General features: G+C 37.3%; 1 protein-coding gene across 1 annotated transcript in view; it reads left to right on the top strand.

Moving 5' to 3' along the window:
- The first annotated feature begins 14459 nt into the window (after positions 1–14459).
- LOC148948730 (uncharacterized) overlaps positions 14460–21249 on the top strand; it is a 149002-nt gene continuing 142212 nt past the window's right edge. The window contains exon 1 of the mRNA XM_089095003.1: positions 14460–14546. Coding sequence (XP_088951129.1) covers positions 14478–14546 — 69 coding nt within the window. The 5' untranslated portion in view covers positions 14460–14477. The remainder of the gene's footprint in view (positions 14547–21249) is intronic.

Below are 21249 nucleotides of genomic sequence, written 5' to 3'. Positions count from 1 at the left end.
TCCCTTAGGGCCATTTGGAGTTTTTACAGGAGGCTAGGTGCAAGGAACTGGAAAATTTAAATTTCTATAGGATCGTTTGTAGTTTCTACTCGATGCCAAAAGTGATAAAAATTAAAAACTTAGTTTCGTGTTGGGCCACATGGAATTGTTGCAGGATGCCAGGTGCAAGGAACTGGAAAAGCTAAATTCCTATAGGATCGTTTGTAGTTGCTACACGATGCCAAATGCGAGGAAATAGAACAGCTAATTTACCGTAGGGCCATTTGGAGTTGTTAAAGGATGCTAGGTGCAGGGAACTGGAAAAGCTAAATTCCTATAGGGTCGTTTGTAGTTGCTACACGATGCCAAATGCGAGGAAATAGGACAGCTAGTTTCCTGTAGGGCCACTTGGAGTTGTTTTAGGATACCAGGTGCAAGAAACTGGAAAGGCTAAATTCCTATAGGGTCGTTTGTAGTTTGTAAAAGATGCCAAATGCGAGGAAAGTTTTAAATCTAGTTTACTGTATTGCCCCTTGGAGTTGTTTCAGGATGCCAGGTGGAAGGAACTGGAAAAGCTAAATTCCTATAGGGTCGTTTGTAGTTGCTACACGATGCCAAATGCGAGGAAAGTTCAAAAGCTAGTTTCCTGTATTGCCACTTGGAGTTGTTGCAGGAAGCCAGGTGCAAGGAACTGGAAAAGCTAAATTCCTATAGGGTCGTTTTTCGTTGCTACACGATGCGAAATGTGAGGAAATAGAAAACCTAGTTTCTCGTTGGGCCACTTGGAGTTGTTGCAGAATACCAGATGCAAGGAACTGGAAAAGCTAAATTCCTATATGGTCGTTTGTAGTTGCTAAACGATTCCAAATGTGAGGAAATTTGAAAATCTAGTTTCCTGTATGGCCAGTTTGAGTTGTTGCAGGATTCCAGGTGCAAGGAAATGGAAAAGCTAAATTCATATAAGGTCGTTTGTAGTTGCTACACGATGCCAAATGCGAGGAAATAGAACAGCTAGTTTCCTGTTTGGCCAATTGGAGTTGTTTCAGGATGCCAGGTGTTAGGAACTGGAAAACCTAAATCCCTATAGGGTCGTTTGTAGTTTCCACACGGCGCCAAAAGCGAGGAAATAGAACAGCTAGTTTCTCGTTCAAAAATCAAAAAGTTCAAAAAGTTCACAAACAAATTTACCGTAGGGCCACTTGGAGTTATTGTAAGATGCTAGGTGCAAGGAACTGGAAAAACTAAATTCCTATAGGGTCGTTTATAGTTGCTACACGATGCCAAATGTGAGAAAATTGAACAGCTAAGTTCCCTAGGACCACTTGGAGTTGTTGCAGGATGCCTGGTGCAAGGAACTGGAAAAGCTAAATTCCTATAGGGTCGTTTGTAGTTGCTACACGAAGCCAAATGCGAGGAAAAAGGACATCTATTTTCCTGTATGGCCACTTGGAGTTGTTGCAGGATACCAGGTGCAAGGAACTGGAAAGGCTAAATTCCTATAGGGTTGTTTGTTGTTGCTACACGATGCCAAATGCGAGGAAAGTTGAACAACTAGTTTCCTCTATGGCCACTTGGAGTTTTTGCAGGATGCCGGATGCAAGGAGCTGGAAAAGCTAAATTCCCATAGGGTCGTTTTTAGTTGCTACACGATGCCAAATGTGAGGAAATGGAAAACCTAGTTTCTCGTTGGGCCACTTGGAGTTGTTGCAGGATACCAGATGCAAGGAACTGGAAAGGCTAAATTCCTATAGGGTCGTTTGTAGTTGCTACACAAAGCCAAAAGCGAGGAAAGTTAAAAAGCTAGTTTCCTCTATGGCCACATGGAGCTGTTGGTTGATGCCAGGTGCAAGGAACTGGAAAACCTAAATTCCTATAGGGTCGTTTGTAGTTGCTACACGGTGCCAAATGCAAGGAAATAGAACGGCTAGTTTCCTGTATGGCCCACTTGGAGTTGTTGCAGGATGCCAGGTGCAAGGAACTGGAAAATCTAAATTCCTATAGGGTCGTTTGTAGTTGCTTTACGATGCCAAATGCGAGGAAATAGGACAGCTAGTTTCCTGCAGGGCCACTTGGAGTTGTTGCAGGATGCCAGGTGCAAGGAACTGGGAAACCTAAATTCCTATAGGGTCGTTTGTAGTTGCTACACCATGCCAAATGCGAGGAAAGTTCAAAAACTAGTTTCCTGTATGGCCACTTGGAGTTGTTACAGGATGCCAGGTGCAAGGAACTGGAAAAGCTAAATTCCTATAGGGTCGTTTGTAGTTGCTACACGATGCCAAATGCTAGGAAAGTTCAAAAACTAGTTTCCTGTAGGGCCACGTGGAGTTGTTGCAGGATGCCAGGTGCAAGGAACCGGAAAAGCTAAATTCCTATAGGGTCGTGTATAGTTTCTACAAGATGCCAAATTCGAGGAAATGGAAAAGCTAATTTCCCGTAGGGCCATTTGGAGTTTTTGCAGGAGGCTAGGTGCAAGGAACTATAAAAGTTAAATTTTTATAGGGTCGTTTGTAGTTGCTACTAGATGCCAAATGCGATAAAATTTGAAAAGCTAGTTTCCTGTTGGGCCACTTTGCGTTGTTGCAGGATTCCAGGGGCAAGGAACTGGAAAAGCTAAATTCCTATAGGATTGTTTGTAGTTTCTACACGATACCAAATGCAAGGAAAGTTGAAAAACTAATTTCCCGTAGGGCCACTTGGAGTTCTTGCAGGATGCTAGGTGCAAGAAACTGGAAAAACTAAATTCCTATCGGGTCGTGTATAGTTTCTACACCATGCCAAGTGCGAGAAAATTGAAAAGCAAATTTGACGTTGGGCCGCGTGGAGTTGTTGCAGGATGCCAGGTGCAAGGAACTGTAAAAGCTAAATTCCTATAGGATCGTTTGTAGTTGCTACACGATTCCAAAAGTGCGGAAAATTTAAAAGTTAGTTTCCTGTTGGGCCTCTTGGAGTTGTGGCAGGATAGCAGGTGCAAGGAACTGGAAAAGCTAAATTCTTATAGGATCGTTTGTAGTTGCTAAACGATGCCAAATGCGAGGAAAAAAAAGTGCTAATTTCCCGTAGGGCCACTTGGAGTTTTTTCACGATGCTAGGTGCAAGGAACTGGAAAAGTTAAATTCATATAGGGTCGTTTGTAGTTGCTTCACGATGCCAAATGTGTTGAACTAGAAAACCTAGTTTTTCGTTGGGCCACTTGGAGTTGTTGCAGAATACCAGATGCAAGGAACCGGAAAAGCTAAAGTCATATAGGGTCATTTGTTGTTGGTACACCATTCCAAATGCGCGGAAAAAGGACAGCTATTTTCCTGTAGGGCCACTTGGAGTTGTTGCAGGCTGCCAGGTGCAAGGAACTGGAAAGGCTAAATTCCTGTAGGGTTGTTTGTAGTTGCTACACGATGCATAATGTGAGGAAATGGAAAACCTAGTTTCTCGTTGGGCCACTTGGAGTTGTTGCAGGATGCCAGGTGCAAGGAACTGGAAAAGCTAAATACCTATAGGGTCGTTTGTAGTTGCTACACGATGCATAATGTGAGGAAATGGAAAACCTAGTTTCTCGTTGGGCCACTTGGAGTTGTTGCAGGATACCAGATGCAAGGAACTGGAAAAGCTAAATTCCTATAGGGTCGTTTGTAGTTACTACCCGATTCCAAATGTGATGTAAGCTCAACAGCTAGTTTCCGGTATGGCCAGTTAGAGTTGTTGAAGTATGTCAGGTGCAAGGAACTGGAAAGCCTAAATCCATATAGGGTCGTGTGTTGTTACCAAACGATGCCACTTGCGATTACATCTGGCATCTAGATTACTGTATGGCCACTTGGAGTTGTGGCAGGATGCCAGGTGCAAGGAACTGGAAAACCTAAATTCCTATAGGGATGTGTGTAGTTGCTACACGATGCCAAATGCAAGGAAATAGAACGGCTAGTTTCTCTTTGGGCCACTTGGAGTTGCTGCAGGATTCCAAGTGCAAGTAACTGGGAAAGCTGAATTCCTATAGGGTCGTCTGTAGTTGCTACACGATGCCAAATGCGAGGAATGTTCAAAAACAAATTTCCCGTAGGGCCACTTGGAGTTCTTGTAGGGTGCTAGGTGCAAGGAACTGGAAAAGCTAAATTCCTAAAAGGTCGTTTGTAGTTGCTACACGATGTCAAATGCAAGGAAATGGAAAAACTAATTTCCCGTAGGGCCGCTTGGAGTTGTTGCAGGATGCCAGGTGCATGGAACGGGGAAAGCAAAAATCCTATTGGGCCAGTCGTAGTTGTTACTGGATTTCAGATACAAGGAATAAGAAAAGCTGAATTCCTGTAACGCTGCTTGGTGCAGAATGCCAATTACAAGGAACGGAAAAAACTAAATTTTAATAGGGCCACTTGTAGTTGTTATAGGATACCAGGTGGAACGAACCAGAACAGCTAAATTCCTATGGGATCGCTCGTAGTTGTTAGAAGATGCCAGGTGCAACGACCGAGAAATGCTAAATTCCTGTATGGCCGCCAGATGTGAGAACCAGAAAAAAGCTAAATTCTTATGGGGCCACCCTTAGTTGTTAGAGGATGCCAGATGCGAGAAACCGGAAAAGCTTTATTCCTAGTTGTTACAGGATGCAAGGCATGAGGAACTGGAAAATCTAAATTCCTACAGGTTCACTTGTTGTTACTACAGGCTGCCAGGTGCAGAAAAATGGAAGAAACTAAATTCATGTAGGGCCATTTGTATTTTTATCAGATACAAGGAACGGCAAGGAACGGCATTTCTATGGGAAGCCTCGTAGGTTTTACAGGATATCAGATACAGGGAACTTGAAAGGCTAAATTCATATCGGGACACTTGGAGTTGTTACAAGATGCCAAGTAAAAGGAGCTGGCGGAACTAAAATCGTGTAGAGCCTTTCGTAGTTTTTACAAGAAGCAATATGACCAGACAAAATAAATTCCTCTAGGGTCGTTTTTAGTTGTTACAGGATCCCATTTGCAAGGAATTGGAAAAGCTAAATTACTAAGGGGCCACTCTTTGTTGCTACAGGGTGTCAGATGCAAGAAATTGGAAACTTCAAATTTCTGTAGAGCCGCTTGAAGTTGTTACAGGATGCCAGGTGAAAGGAACTAGAAAAACCAAAACCTGTTGGGCCGCTTGTAGTTGTTACAGGAAGCTAGGTGCCAGAAACTGGAAAAGCTAAAATTCTAAGCGGCCGCTCGTAGTTGTTACAGGATGCCAGGTGAAAAGAACCGGAAAAGCTAAATTCTTCTTGGGCTGCCAATTATTGTCCACTTATAGTTGTCACAGATACCAGGTACAAGGCACTAGAAAAGCAAAATTCCTACAGCTCCGCTTATAGTTGTTACAGCCTGCTAAGTGTAAAAGGATTAAAAAAGCCATTTTCCCATGGATTTACTAGTAGCTGCTACAAGATACCAGGTGCAATTAACTGGAAAAGCTTTGGTTCTGTAGGGCGGATTGTAGTTTTTACAGGATGCTAAATGCAAAATACTGAGAAACCTAAATTCCTATGGGGCCGCTTGTATTTGTTACAGGATGCCAGGTGGAAGGAACTGGAGAATCTAAATACCTGTGGGGCTCCATATAGTTGTTATATATCACAAACCTCTGTTTAAATGTTGCTTCCCCGAGGTAGGGTTATTAATGTAGAACAAGCGCTTTTTCTTAAGGATAATCTTAAAATAGGCCGAACCACTGCTCGTAGTAACCAAAAGTTAAAAACAATTAAAAAAAAATATATTAAAATAGATGAATCTTAATGTCAAAGGCCTTATGAAAACAAATTTGGTGTGCTGTTTTGACTAGGGACTTAATTTAGAAAGTTTATATTTCGTGAAAAAGTGTAGTAAAGAACGGAATTTAGCCTATAGTTATGGAGACATCGGGGTCTGGGTTTTATAGATATTTGAAACATATTATCAGGGTTGCAACGGTAGCTAGCAGCCTAATAAGAGACGATCATGTCCCATACTAAGAAACACTAAAGCCCTTTACTCCTAAAAATAGATTCAGATCAAAATGAGAAGTACACTATTAGAACTGCCTTGCCTGTAACCCCTGTATAGAAAACTTAAAGTCTCTTGGCTTGAACAGCAAGGAAAATTCATTGGCTTGAAAAACAAGAAAAGTGGCTGAAACCACGATATTCTTCATCAGCGGTATCTTTTTTCAGATTTTTCTTTTTCCTTATTTAGTGGAGCACTGGAACATCATAGAGAGTTGTTTAATAACTTATTTCAAAGGATTTATACTTAAGATTAATGGAAATAATAGTTACTATTCCTGAATCAGTGTCAGATGGTAATTTTTCTCATTGGGTAGTTTTTTTTTCAAAACACGTTTTCAACTTTTTGAATACTATGGGACGTTGTTCATCTTTTAATAGTTTGCAACTACAGCTGAAACCATGATTCATTAGTTTCGGCCATTCTACAACCGTGATACCAATGCCCTCATTTATATTTATCGTCCTTTATATAAATTCTCTCTAAAATGAACCAAAAAAGTCGTAAATAATGTTCCAGGGTCCAACTAGTTTGGGAAATGGAAAAAGGAAAAAAGAAAGATTCTTTCGATGCAAAATACCGGGGTTTCAGCCACTTTTTTTGTTTCTTAAGTCAACGGATATTCCTTACTTTTCAAGCCAAGGGACTGTAATTTATCTTTATAGGGGTTTCGCAAAAAGTTGTTCTAATAATGTGCTTTGTAAAACGGTCTGATATTATTTTAGGAGTTAGATACTATTGTGTTTCTTAGTATGGGACTTGATCGTCTCTTACTAGGTTGTCGCTACCGCAGCAATCCTGATTAGCTTACAGTTCAAATCAAACGATCTTACTAGTATCCATTTATTGAAAAAGTGCACTTATTTTATAAAACAGGATTTGGGTTTGGATTTGGCTGAGAAATTTTAAAAATACTCTTAAAAAAATCCAGAAGTTTGTGTCAGAGTGCCTTGATGATTTTCCGGAGATTCTTTATCTTTATAAGTGGAGGTCAATTTGAGTTCTGTTCAGTCAATCTTTGCCTGTCTAATTTCGGGTGTCACATTTGTATAGATATTCACTTTCATTTTGAAAGAATATACTATTAAAATTGTCATTTTTATGTGCATTTGTTTTTCTGATTTGTATAATCGATAGGTTTCTTATTAGCATAATTGATTCACAACATACTTATCGTGAATAAATATCAATTATTTTCCAATATTTTATTCCGGAAGCAAAATAATTCAAAAATATCTCCTACGCAATCCAAAAAAGTAGAAGAAGAATGTCATATTGCGTGCAAAAAAGTAAGCAATGACTTAAGACAAAAATATATCGAAAACACCAGACAAAATAAAAAGAAGACAGCTTGAGGTTGGCAAAGCCTGGGATGACAAATGTAATGTCTTTTCATCCAAAATTCCAATGAGGTTGCCACATCTCACTCCAAATACTTCTGTTTGTGAAACAGTAAATACTAGCTCGACAATAAAAATGTTATAGCCTTATGCGTTAGGAGAACAAAAAGAGCTCAAAAGCCTATTGACGACCAAATGTCAATCATAAGAGGTAGAAGATTGAGTAGCCTGAGGGACCTGAAAGCCTTTGCATTGAATAAGAATCTTTGTTTGTATCAGAACTGTACCTCACTCCAAAGCACTTGAAATAGTAGATAAAAGCTAAAAAAATATAACTGGCTAGCCAAAGCGCTTTGCTAGGTCTTTGGTCGGCTTTGTTTGTTCTGACATTTAACATCGTGTTTTGCCTTCATATAAAATTTAAGAACTCCCTCTTCCAGTCTTGCTGCAAAAGGGTCTCAACTCATATCCTATTAATTTGAAACACAGCATCAGAGTAACTGTGCTCTACTACCTCATTACTGTTGTTATGACTGACAGAATCACAGCTTTCTAAGAGTTTTTTGCTTTTCTGTTGTTGGTATAGCCAACTATCTCTTTTGTCTCTTCGATTTTTGTCACTGCTGGCGTGGAACTTGTATATCATTATACTGTTTAAGGGTGGATGTTTATCGGAATTACAATATCTCCGTACTTTTTAAAGTAACTAAATAAAATATTGGAATGAAATGCAAATTTTATCGAAACACTACATCTTCTTATATAAGATGACGAGTGACTCCATACATAATAAGTCAAAATTATGGCTGGAATCATGTTAAAACCTAAAGCATAGCACATAAAACAACATGTTGCCATTCGCAATGGTGCTTTGAAAAGTGGCTTGGGTAAAAGTGGCGACTAAGTGGTTTGCTTTTTACTAGCTTCTTGCTAAGAAACTACTGCTTTTTTCGGAAGAAAAAATGAGTATTTAAAAAACTTAAGACAATATTATCACTGTCTTTGCTTTAGCTGTTCGAATTGGTCTTGTCACATTTAACAGTCTAGATTATTCATATCCCAAAATTGTGAGTTCATCTTTTCTGGGCCACCCTCTTGGTCTTGTCGTGTTTAATGGTCCAGGTCGTTGGACAAAAACATTTTCTTGTTAAAACGGCGTACCGTATAATTTTCAACAATAATAAATTCCTGTTTTCGGGTTGTTTCGTCAAACCTTTAATAGCTTTGGAGAAAAAAAGTTTTAAAAGCACCATCAATTGAAAACCTTTGGTTCCTTCATATATTACTCATTATAGTTTTAATTTTCTCAGTCTAATTTTAAAGGGGATGTGCCAAAATAGTAGCAGTTGTTTATAGACAATTATAAACTAAAAGAAAAATTGTTATCTCATTTATATCTTTGATTGGTTGTGGTTTTCGATTTTGATTGTCTTCTAACAAAATTTGTTTTTGTGATTAATTTCCATTTGGGATTTGTAAAATCCTTGTTTTTCTGTGTCGTCTAAACTTATGTTTCTTTGTGCTTCTTTTTCGTTCACTATTACCCTATATATTGTCTTCATGGCCTTTTCATTGGCTTTTTGGACTGGCCTTGTTAGGTTTGATGGTCCAGATGGTTTATTTGCAGCAATTACGAAATTACGTTTTCGACTTGGCCTCTTGATCTTGTAACCTCTAATGGTCCTAGTAATCAGAAATTTTTTTTTTGTTCTAATGACCTAATATTTTTTAGCCTTTATGAATTTTCTTTTTTCGGGCCATCCTCTTGGTTTTGTCATACTTTTATATATTTAGACCAAATTATCAGCGAGTGATAAGCTCGCTATGGGCGATAAAGACTTTAGTATTTTCCGTCGAAAGAAGTGCGCAAAAAAGTGTGATTTATGGATATTCGGACAGGTATCCCACCTGAGAAAAAGTAAACGTGCGAAACAAACAGGGGTCGCAAATATACCCCCCTTGCGAGTAAGTTTCTGTTTTTGCTTATTTACTAAGCTACGAGATGATGTAACTTATTTTAGCATCGATTCAGGCATTATCCAAAAAGTTACAAGCAATGTATTCGAGGCTGAATAGCCTGCAAGAGGCTCAGAACACAGCAAGCGGAGCGATACAATATTTGTCAAACGAATCAAAGGTTGAAATGACGGTAATAAAATCGGAAACATCTGCAGTAAAACTAGAGTCCAAAACACAGAGAAACTAAGTACACTCCAGGAATCTCGTATACGAATTCTCGAGAAGGAAGCTCGAAGGAAGAATTTAGTAATGTATGGGTTGCAGGAAAGCAAGTAATATTGATATAACAGTTCCGAGCACACACATAGCCAATCATTGCGAGCATACCCATATCCCATCATTCCGAGCACACACATATCCCATCACTCCGAGCACACACATTGCAAAACATTCGAGCACACACATATCCCATCATTCCGAGCACACACATATCCCATCACTCCGAGCACACACATAGCCAATCATTCAGACGACACACATACCCAATAATTCCGATCACACACATATCCCATCATTCTGTTGCCACACATAGCTAATCATTCTGACGACACACATATCCCATTATTCCGATGACACACATTTCCAATCATTCCGACGACAAACATATCCCAATGTGCTATTGGAGTTGCTAGTCCCTCTGCGATATCTAGCATTTTTTCGGAAACAATTATTCTTTCTGAAACAATGCCATTACTCCAAGCAGGCCTGTATGCCATCATTCCTAAGATACACATAGTCTTATTCTTCTTGCGGGACAATAAGGAATTCTTGGAAATACATTTTTTATGTAAAAATGCCATGATTTCAAAGCGGCCTTAGGGTATTATCTAAAGCAAATATTTTGATATAAAAGAAAGACCGTCTAGCTTATATTCAGTAGATGAAACGAAGTATATCTATCAACATGTGCAATAAAAGGAATTGTGATGAGGCTTGCAATAAACAAGAGGTAAGTGATATATATATTTCATTGTATGCTTGGTGGATGGGGACTGTTTCTTATACAGTTTCAATTTATCAAATGTCATTAACAGTCCCCTTTAGTTAGTGAATTGTATGTATAGTTTTATTTATAGCCAAATTCATTGGCTTGAAAAACAAGAAAAGTGGCTGAAACCACGATATTATTCATCAGCGGCATCTTTTTATCCGACTTTTCTTTTTCCTTATTTAGTGGAGCACTGGAATATCATATAGAGCTGTTTAATGACTTATTTTAAAGGATTTATACTTAAGATTAGTGGAAATAATAGTTACTATTCCTGAATCAGTGTCAGATGGTAATTTTTCTCATTGGGTAGTTTTTTTCAAAACACGTTTTCAACTTTTTGAATACTATGGGATGGGGTTCATCTTTTAATAGTTTGTAACTACAGCTGAAACCATGATTCATTAGTTCCAGCTATTCTACAACCGTGATACCAATTGCCTCATTTATATTTATCGTCCTGTATATAAATTTTGTCTAGAATGAACCAAAACAGTTGTCTATGATGTTCCAGGGTCCAACTAGTTTGGGAAATGGAAAAAAAAAGATGCTTTCGATGCAAAATACCGGGGTTTCAGCCACTTTTTTTGTTTTATTAAGTCAACGGATATTCCTTACTTTTCAAGCCAAGGGACTGTAATTTATCTTTATACGGGTTTCCCAAGAGGTGGCTCTAATGATGTGCTTTGTAAAACGGTCTGATTTTATTTTAGGAGTTAGATGCTATTGTGTTTCTTAGTATGCGACTTGGTCGTGTCTTACTAGGTTGCCACTGCTGCAGCAATCCTAATTAACTTAGAATTCAAATCAAACGATCTTATTAGAATCCATGTATTGAAAAATTGCACTTATTTTATAACACAGGATTTGGCTTTCTATTTGGGTGAGAAATTTAAAAAATATTCTTAAAAAAATCTAGAAGTTTCTGTCAGAATCACTTGATGATTTTCAGGAAATTCTTTATTTGAGTTCTGTTCAGCCAATTTTTGCCTGTCTAATTTCGGGTGTCACATTTGTATAGATATTCACTTTCATTTTGAAAGAATACACTATTAAAATTGTCATTTTTATATGTATTTGTTTTTTCTGATTTGTATAATCGATAAGTTTCTTATTAGCAGAATTGATTCCCAACATACTGATCGTGAATAAATATCAATTATTTTCCAATATTTTATTCTGGAAGCGAAATAATTCAAAAGTATCTCCTACACAATCCAAAAAAGTAGAAGAAGAATGTCATATTGCATGCAAAAAGTAAGCAATGACTTAAGACAAAAATATATCGAAAACACCAGACAAAATAAAAAGAAGACAGCTTGAGGTTGGCAAAGCCTGGGATACCAAGTGTAAAGTGTTTTCATCCAAAATTGCAATGAGGTAGCCACATGTCACTCCAAACATCTCTGATTGTGAAACAGTAAATACTAGCCCGACAATAAAAGATGTCGTGGCAGCCTTATGTGTTAGGAGATCAGAGAGAGCTCAAAAGCATATTGATGACCAAATGTCAAGCATAAGAGGTAGCAGATTGAGTAGCCTGAGAGAACTGAAAGCATTTGTATTGAAAAATAATCTTTATTTTGTATCAGAAATGTGCCTCACTCCAAAGCACTTGAAATAGTAGATTCAAGCTTAAAAAAATATAACTGGCTAGCCAAAGCGCTTTGCTAGGTCTTTGGTCGGCTTTGTTGGTTCTGACATTTCACATCGTGTTTTTCCATCATATAGAACTTAAGAACTCCCTCGTCCAGTCTTGCTGCAAAAGTGTCCCAACTCATTTCCTATAAATTTGAAACACAGCATCAGAGTAACTGTGCTCTACTACCTCATTACTGCTGTTATGACTGACAGAATGACAGATTTCCAAGAGTTTTTTTCTTTTCTGTTATTGTGTAGCCTACTATCTTTTTCTGTTTCTTTGATATCTGTGACTGCTTGCGTAGAACTTGTATATCATACTACTGTTTAAGTCCTGATGTTTATAGGCATTACAATATCTCCGTACTTTTTAAAGTAACAAAACAAAATATTGGAATGAAATGCAAGTTTTATCGAAACACTGCATCTTTGTATATAAGATGACGAGTGACTCCATTCATCATAAGTTAAAATGATGGCTGGAATCATGTTAAAAGCTAAAGCAAAGCATATAAAACAAAATGTTGATATTTGCAATGTTACTTTGAAAAGTGGGTTGGGTAAAAGAACTGACAAAGTGGTTTTCTTTTTACTAGCTTCTTGCTAAGAAACTACTGCTATTTTCGGAAGAAAAACTTAGTATTTAAAAAACTTAAAACAATATTATCACTGCGTTTGCTGTAGTTGTTTGAACTGGTCATGTCACATTTAATGGTTTAGATTATTCATATTCCGAAATTGTGAATTCATCTTTTCTGGGTCACCCTCTTGGTCTGGTCGTGTTTAATGGTCCAGGTCGTTGCACAAAACATTTTGTTGTTAAAACGGCGTACCGTACAATTAAAAATTCCTGTTTTTCGGCTTGTTTCGTCAAACCTTTAATAGCTTTGGAGAAATCAAGTTTTAAAAGCACCATCAATTGAAAACCTTTGGTTCCTTCATATATTACTCATTATAGTTTTAATTTTTTCAATCTAATTTTAAAGGGGATGTGCCAAAATAGTAACAGTTGTTTATAGACAATTATAAACTAAAAGAAAAATTGCTATCTCATTTATATCTTTGATTGGTTGTGGTTTTTAATTTTGATTGTCTTCTAACTAAATTTGTTTTTGAGATTAATTTCCATTTGGGATTTGTCGAATCTTTGTTGTTCTGTGTCGTCTAAACTTATATTTCTTTTTGCTTCTTTTTTGCTCACTATTACCCTATATATTGTCTTCATGGCCTTTTCATTGGATTTTTGGACTGGCCTTATTAGGTTTGATGGTCCAGATGGTTTATTTGCAGCAGTTATGAAATTACGTTTTCAAATTGGCCTCTTGGTCTTGTTACGTCTCATGGTCCTAGTAGTTGGAAAAAAAATTGTTTGTTCTAATGACCAATTATTTTTTAGCAGTTATGAATTTTTCTTTTTTCGGGCCATCCTCTTGGTTTTGTCATACTATATTTATATATTTAAACCAAATTATCAGCGAGTGATAAGCTCGGTATGGGCGATAAAGACTTAAGTATTTTCCGTCGAAAGAACTGCGCAAAAAAGTGTGATTTATGGATATTCGGACAGATATCCCACCTGAGAAAAAGTAAACGTGCGAAACAAACAGGGGTCAGAAATATACACCCCTTGCGAGTAAGTTTCTGTTTTTGCTTATTTACTAGGCTACGAGATGATGTAAGTTATTTTAGCATCGATTCAGGTATTATTCAAAAAGTTACAAGCAATGTATTCGAAGCTGAATAGCCTGCAAGAAGCTCAGAACACAGCATGAAGGGCAATACAACATCTGTCAAACGAATTAAGAGTTGAAATGACGGTAATAAAATCGGAAATATCTTCAGTAAAAACTAGAGTCTAAAACACAGAGAAACTGATTACACTCCAGGATTCCTGTATACGAATTCTCGAGAAGGAAGCTCGAAGGAAGAATTTAGTAATTTATAAGGTTGCAGGAAAGCAAGTGGTATTGTACAGTTCCGAGCACGCATAGCCAATCATTCCGAGCATACACATATCCCATCATTCCCAGCACACACATACCACATCACTCCGAGCACACACATAGCAATACATTCCGAGCACACACATATCCTATCCTTCCAAGCACACACATATCCCATTACTCCGAGCACACACATAGCCATTCATTCAGACGACACACATTGCCAATCACTCCGACGACGCAAATATCCCTTCATTCCGATGACAAACATAGCCAATCATTCCGACGACACACATATACCAATGTGCTATTGGAGTTGCTAGTCCCTCTACGATATCTAGCATTTTTTCGGAAACAATTATTCTTTCTGAAACAATGCCATTATTCCAAGCAGGCCTATATGCCATCATTCCTAAGATACACATAGTCTTATTCTTCTTGCGGGACAATAAGGAATTCTTGGAAATACATTTTTTATGTAAAAATGCCATGATTTCAAAGCGGCCTTAGGGTATTATCTAAAGCAAATATTTTGATATAAAAGAATGCTGGTCTAGCTTATATTCAGTAGATGAATCAAAGTCTATCTATCAACACTTCCATTAAAAGGAATTGTGATGAGGATTGCAATAAACAAGAGGTAAGTGATATATTTTACATTGTATGCTTGGTGGATGGGGACTGTTTCTTATACAGTTTCGATTTATCAAATCTCATTTACAGTCCCCTTTAGTTAGTAAATTGTATGTATAGTTTTAAAGTAATTGCAAACTATTATCCTTTATTGAGCTATTGAATTCAGTAAGTGGAATATTTTGAACCTGGACCATTCAGGGGACGGTTAAAAAAAGAGCATGTACTCGATTTTATTGGTTTAGACATCATATATAATCATTAGTTTAAAAAAAACACCTCTTCCTTCTAGTTTTTCTTAAACTTTTGTATTTGGTCCATGGGTTATTATTGAACCCAAGCCTTAACATGAATAATAGTAGAACACGTATTATGAGTGTGACAAGGTTCATACCCCCATTTTAAAATATATTTTTTTGGTTGGCAGAGGCAACGCTATAGCGTTGCCTATTGTAAAGGCCATGCGGCTCCAATGTTTTATTATTATTATGTATTTATTATTTTTTTCCCAGAGGCACTTCATATGGAAGGAGTCGTCGCATAAACTTCAGAGGGGTCTAATTCGATGGGAAAAGGAGAGTTCTAGTGCCCTTTTTAAGAGTCCAAAGTGATCGGAAGGTAAAGAGCCTTCCCACGTCCTATTTTTCCCAAATGCATCCGATACAAAATTTGATATAACCATTTTATTAAATATTGTATTAGATAATATAACAAAAACTCCGGTGTCTACTCAAGCCTCAAAGACCCGGGGGCAAGCATTGTAAGTTATGCCCCGGGGACATATAAGGTTCTTATGGAAGGAATGCTCGCATAAACTTCAGAGAGGGCTCATTTGATGGGAATTTGAAAGTTCTAGTTCACTTTTTAAGAGTCAAAAGAGTTCGGAGGGTAACCAGCCCCCCCCCGAGCCGTTTTTCCCCAGTTGGATCCGATAAAAATTTTGAGACTGTTATTTTGTTAAAAATTGTTTAAACCTCATATAACAAAAACACCGGGGTTGACACAACCCCCAGGGCCCTGGGCAGATTTTGTAAGCTATACTCTGTAGGCATACATTGTTCTCATATAATAGATACTGCTATTATCTTAAAAGAGGGTTCATTTGATTTGAAATTGAAAGTTGTATTCACTTTTTAAGAGTCAAAAAAGGTGGGAGGGCATCTATCCTCCCGCTCCACGCCCTTTTTACTCAAACCCTTCCGATAAGAACTTTGAGATAACCATTTTCTTAAAATAGTTCAAAGATCATATAACGAAAACTCTGGGTCGGTACAACCCCACAGGGCCCGTGGGCAGGTGTTTGAAATTATTCCCTGGGGGAATATATGGCTCTTATGGAAGGCATGCTCTTAAAAATTTCAGAGAGGGCCGATTTGAATGGAAATTGAAAGTTATAGTTCCGTTTTTGAGAGTCAAAAGTGATTGGAGGGAAACTAGCCCCCCTCCCTCACGTCCCTTTTCCCCAAATACATCCGATAAACATTTTGAGGTATCCATTTTGTTCAAAATATTTCAAATGTCAGATAATAAAAACTCAGGTGCCGACAAAACCCCCAGGGCCCGGGGGTGGGCGTCGTAAGTTTTGCCCTGGGGGCATATATGGTTCTTATGGAAGGGATGGTCGTATAAACTTCAGAGAGGACTCATATGATTGGAAGTTGTAAGTTCGAGTTCACTTTTTAAAAGTCAAAAGACATCCGAAGGCAACTGGCCCACCATGCCTTTTTTCAAACCCATCATATGAAAATTTTGAGATAGATATTTAGTTGAAAAAAGTTCAAAGGTCAAATAAGAGAATCTTCAGTGTTGATACAATCCCCCAGGGCCCGGGGGCAGGAGTTCTTAGTTATGACCTGAGGGCATGTATGGTTTTTTTTAAGGGATGCTCGCATAAACTTCATAGAGAGCTCATTTGATTGGAAATTGAAAGTTGTTGTTCACTTTTTAAGAGTCGAAGAGATCGAAACCATACATGCCCTGAGGGCCCATGCCCTGAGGGCATGTATGGCTTTTTTGAAAGGTAGGCTCGCATAAACTTTAGAGAGGGCTCATTTGATCGGAAATTGAAAGTTCTAGTTCACTTTATAAGAGTAAAAAATATCCGAGGGCAACTCGCCCCCCCCACACATCTTTTTTCCCCAAACCTATCCGATGAAAATTTTGAGATAGCCATTTCGTTAAAAATAGTTCAAAGGTCAGACAAGAAAAAATCTTGTGTCGACGCAACCCTTCAGGGCCCGGGGCCGGCGTTGTAAGTTTTGCTCTGGGGGCATATATGGTGCTTATGGAAGGGATGATTGTATAAACTTTGGAGAGGGCTCATTTGATTGGAAATTGAAAGTTCTCGTTCACTTTTTAAGAGTCAAAAGAGATTTGAGAGCAACTAGCGCCTCCCCTCCACGCCTTATTTTCCTCAAACCTATTCAATAAGAACTATGAGAGCCATTTTTTTCAAAAAGGTTCAAAGATCATATAACGTAAACTTCGGTTTCGACTCAATCCTTCAGGGCCTTGGGTAAGCGTTGTAAGTTATGCCTGGGGGCATATTAGCTGTTATGAAAGGGACACTCGTATAAACTTAAGAGGGGACTCATTTGATTGGAAATTGAAAGTTCTAGTTCAGTATTTAAGAGTCAAAAGAGATCAAGGGGCAACTATCCCCCCCACGCCCCTTTTCCCAAAATACATCCCATAAAAATTTGAGATAGCCATTTTGTTGAAAATAGTTCAAAGTTCAGACAAAAACTCCGGTGTTGACACAAGCCCCCAGGGCCCGGGGGCAGGTGCTGAAAGTTATGCCCTGGGGCATATATGGTTCTTATGGAAGGGATGCTCGTATAAAATTTAAGAGAGGGATCATTTGATTGGAGATTGAAAGTTCTAGTTCACTGTTAAAGAGTCAAAAGATATCGGAGGGCAACTAGCCCCCCCTCAATACCCTTTTTTTCTCAAACCCATCTGAAATGAACTTTGAGATAGCCATTTTTTAAAATAGTTTAAAAATCGTATAATGAAAACTCCGGGGTCGACACAACCCCCCAGGGTCCCAGGGTAGGCATTGTAAGTTATGCCCTGGAGGTATATATGGTTCTTATGGAAGGGATGCACGTAAAAACTTTAGAGAGGGCTCATTTGACTGGAAATTGAAAGTTCTAGTTCAGTTTTTGAGGGTCAAAAGAGCTTGGAGGCAACTAGCCCACCACGTCCCCTTTCCTCAAATGTATTCGATAATAGTTTCGAGATAGGCATTTTGCTGAAAATAGTTCAAAAGTCAGATGAAAAAAACTTTACACAAACTACACAATCTGGGGGTTTGTGGCTACACAAACCCCCAGGGCTCGGGGGCAGGCGTTATAATCTATGCCCATAATGTTCACTTTATAAAAGTCAAAAGAGATCCGAGGGCAACTAGCCCCCTCCCCACGCCTTTTTTTTCCTAACCCATTCGTTGAAAATTTTGAGATAGCCATTTTGTTAAAAATAGTTCAAAGATCAGACAAAAAACTCCTCTGTCGAAGTAACGCCCCAGAGCCCAGGGGCGGGCGTTGTAAATAATGCTCTGGGGGCATGTATGGTTCTTATGGAAGTGATGCTCGTATAAACTTCGGAGAGGGATCATATGATTGGATATTGAAAGTTCTTGTTCACTTTTTAAGAGTCAATAGAGATCGGAGGGCAACTATCCCCCTCCCTCTCCACGCCCTATTTTCCTCAAACTGATCCGATAAGAACTTTGAGAGAGCCATTTTTTCAAAATGGTTCAAAGATCATGTAAAGAAAAATCCAGGGTCGAAACAACTCTTCAGGACCGGAAGTCCGGTGTCGAATCAACCCCCTAGGGCCCGGGGGCATGCGTTGCAAGTCATGCCCTGGGGGCATATATGGTTCTTATGGAAGGGATGCTTGTATAAACTTTAGAGAGGGCTGATTTGAATGGAAATTGAAAGTTCTTGTTCAATTTTTAAGAGTCAAAAGAGATTGGAGGGCCTCTAGCCCTCCCACGCCCTTTTTCGCCATACCCATCTGATACAAATTTTGATTTAGCCATTTCTTAAGAATAGTTCAAAGGTAAGATAAGAAAACTCCGGTGTCGACACAACCCCCCGGGGCCCGAGGGGCAGGCATTGTAAGCTTATGTCCTTGGGCCGTATATGCTTTTTATGAAAGGGATGCTCGCATAAACTTCAGAGACGGCTCATTTGAATGGAAATTAAAAGTTCTAGTTCATTTTCTCAGAGTGAAAAAAGATCGAAGGGCAATTAGCCCCAACCCCCCGCACACCCTTTTTTCCCCAAACCCATCCAATAAAGATATTGAGATATCCATTTTGTTAAAAATAGTTCAAACATCAGATAATAAAACTCTGAGTTTGACACAAACCCATTTCTTACTTTCGTATTGTTATTTTGATGCCAGTTTTGACACTTTGATGAACATTTGATATCTTTAAAAAAAGTTTGATTTTGAAATAAAGAATTTTTAAAACTTGAAACTTTTTATAATCAAAAACGAACAAAAATTAATTAAGAAAAAACTTTCCAAAAAAGAAGTTATTAAAGAAAAGTAAAGACCATTTTCAACTTAAGCAGATAAAACTAATCAGCAGATACAAATACCTGTTAAAATTCAAACTCAAAACGACCAGAAATTACCATTAAAGAATAAGTGAAACCCAAAACGAACAGAAACTAAATAAACAATCATAGCAAAAAAATACAAAAAGTAATAATATAAATGAATAAATAGATCTTAACGCGAGTAATGCTTCGATTGAATATGAAAATCAAGCTTAAAACGAAAAAAAAATATTTTGCTATTGAAGTATAAATGAAACTCAAAACGAAATGAAATAAACAATCAATGCAAACAAACATACAATAGATATTAACGTAAATGAATAAATAAATCTTGAAACAAGTGAAACTTAAATTGAATATGAAAATCAAGTTTGAAACGTCATTGCGTCAAGCTTGCGTCATTGGCACTTTACTGAATACTATATGTGTCTTGAACAGTCTTGGAAAGTATAAACAACATCAAATTGAATATTGGATATATAATGATATTAATTGTTGAAAGATCCATCAGTTCAAGAATTCATTTCAATGTAGTTTTATTTTTATTTTCAATGCTGTAAGAACTGGAAAATAAAATATTTGTAACATAATTCGTTTTCAGTGAAGCGCCAATGACGCAGTAGGTTTTTGGTTTTTACAGTTAAGGAAGGGGGCAGTATATCCGAACTCTTGTTTGTAGTGAAACTATATTTGTCTTGAACAATTTTAGAAAGAACTAATAAATTAAACTGAATATTTAATGAATATCGATATTAATTGCTGAAAGCTCATCAGTTAAAAATTTTACTAAAATTTTAATGTTTATTTTCAATATTATGTAGGCTACAAAAGAAAATATTTGTAATAAGATTTGTTTTTAGTAAAGCACAAATGAAGTAGTAGGCTTTATACTTTTACAGTGAGAGAAGGAGCGATACCCAAACTCTTGTTTGTAGTAATTTATGTGTTTTTTTTTTTCGTTTTAAGCTGGATTTTCATATTCAATCTAAGAATTACTCGATTTAATATCTATTTATTCATTTATATTATTACTTCTTGTATGTTTTTGTTATGATTGTTTATTTAATTTATGTTCGTTTTGGGTTTCATTTATTCTTTAATAGTAATTTCTTGTCGTTTTGAATTTGAATTTTAACAGGTATTTATACCTGCTGAGCTTGAGTTTAAAATGGCCTTTACTTTTCTTTGAAAAATGTATTTTTCGGATTTTTTTTTAAATTAATGAAGGAGAAAAGGAGATAGTATCATAATGAACATGACAGAGCTCCATACCCCTCGGAGAGGGGGGGGGGTAACTTTTTTTTGACATATTTTTTTCAACTTTTTTCCATGTCTTAAAGCTCACAGACAATATACTTGTTGCAAAAAGATCATCTGTGATATTTTAAAAGTACATAATGAGGATGATATAAATATGTCAGTCGTAATTTTTCTATTAGAAAAATATTGTTTGTAGTGACGTTTATTTTACTTACTTTTTTTTATTGAACTGAAAATTTTCAACTTTTTTTTCATGTCTTAAAATAAACTAAAATATACTTATAGCAAAGAAAACCACCTGTGATATTTTAAAAGCACAAAACGAAGATGTTGTAAAAATATCAGTCGCGATTTTTTCAATTCGAAAAATAATGTTTCTAGTGACGTTTTTTTTAACATAGTTTTATGAACATAGAACTTTAAATTTAATTTTTTTTTAATTTCAATTTCAATTTTTTTTTGTAAACGAAATTGTATGCTCATAGTCCGCTAATCAACTGCGTTAGGCTAAATCTTAGTGTTATGAGACTTTCCAAATTTAAGATTCCAAGTAAACTCCGGCCTTTCAAAAGTAATAACTTTTTATATACTATGCATCACGTTTTAACGTGACTACAGCCATGGTTGTAACTTTTGATTTAGGACGTCATTCGTAATCTTGTATGTAAAGATGCAGTTTTTCGATAAGATTTGCGTTTCTCTCAAATATTATGTTTTCTAACTTTAAAAAGCACGTATATATTTGCATATGAAAGTCTCAAGACCAAGGAAACTCTTATGTAAAAATAGCTGTACCGTGAGGGCACGGACATTCTTGAATACAGATAGACCCCGGCACCGCGCCGGCGGATCGACCCAACGCCGCCGACGAGA

Source organism: Artemia sp. Qi Xiang Cuo, chromosome 9 (assembly GCF_049724085.1).
Source record: "Artemia sp. Qi Xiang Cuo chromosome 9, ASM4972408v1, whole genome shotgun sequence".
Taxonomy (NCBI): domain Eukaryota; kingdom Metazoa; phylum Arthropoda; class Branchiopoda; order Anostraca; family Artemiidae; genus Artemia; species Artemia sp. Qi Xiang Cuo.
This window is presented reverse-complemented; position numbering and strand designations above follow the sequence as displayed.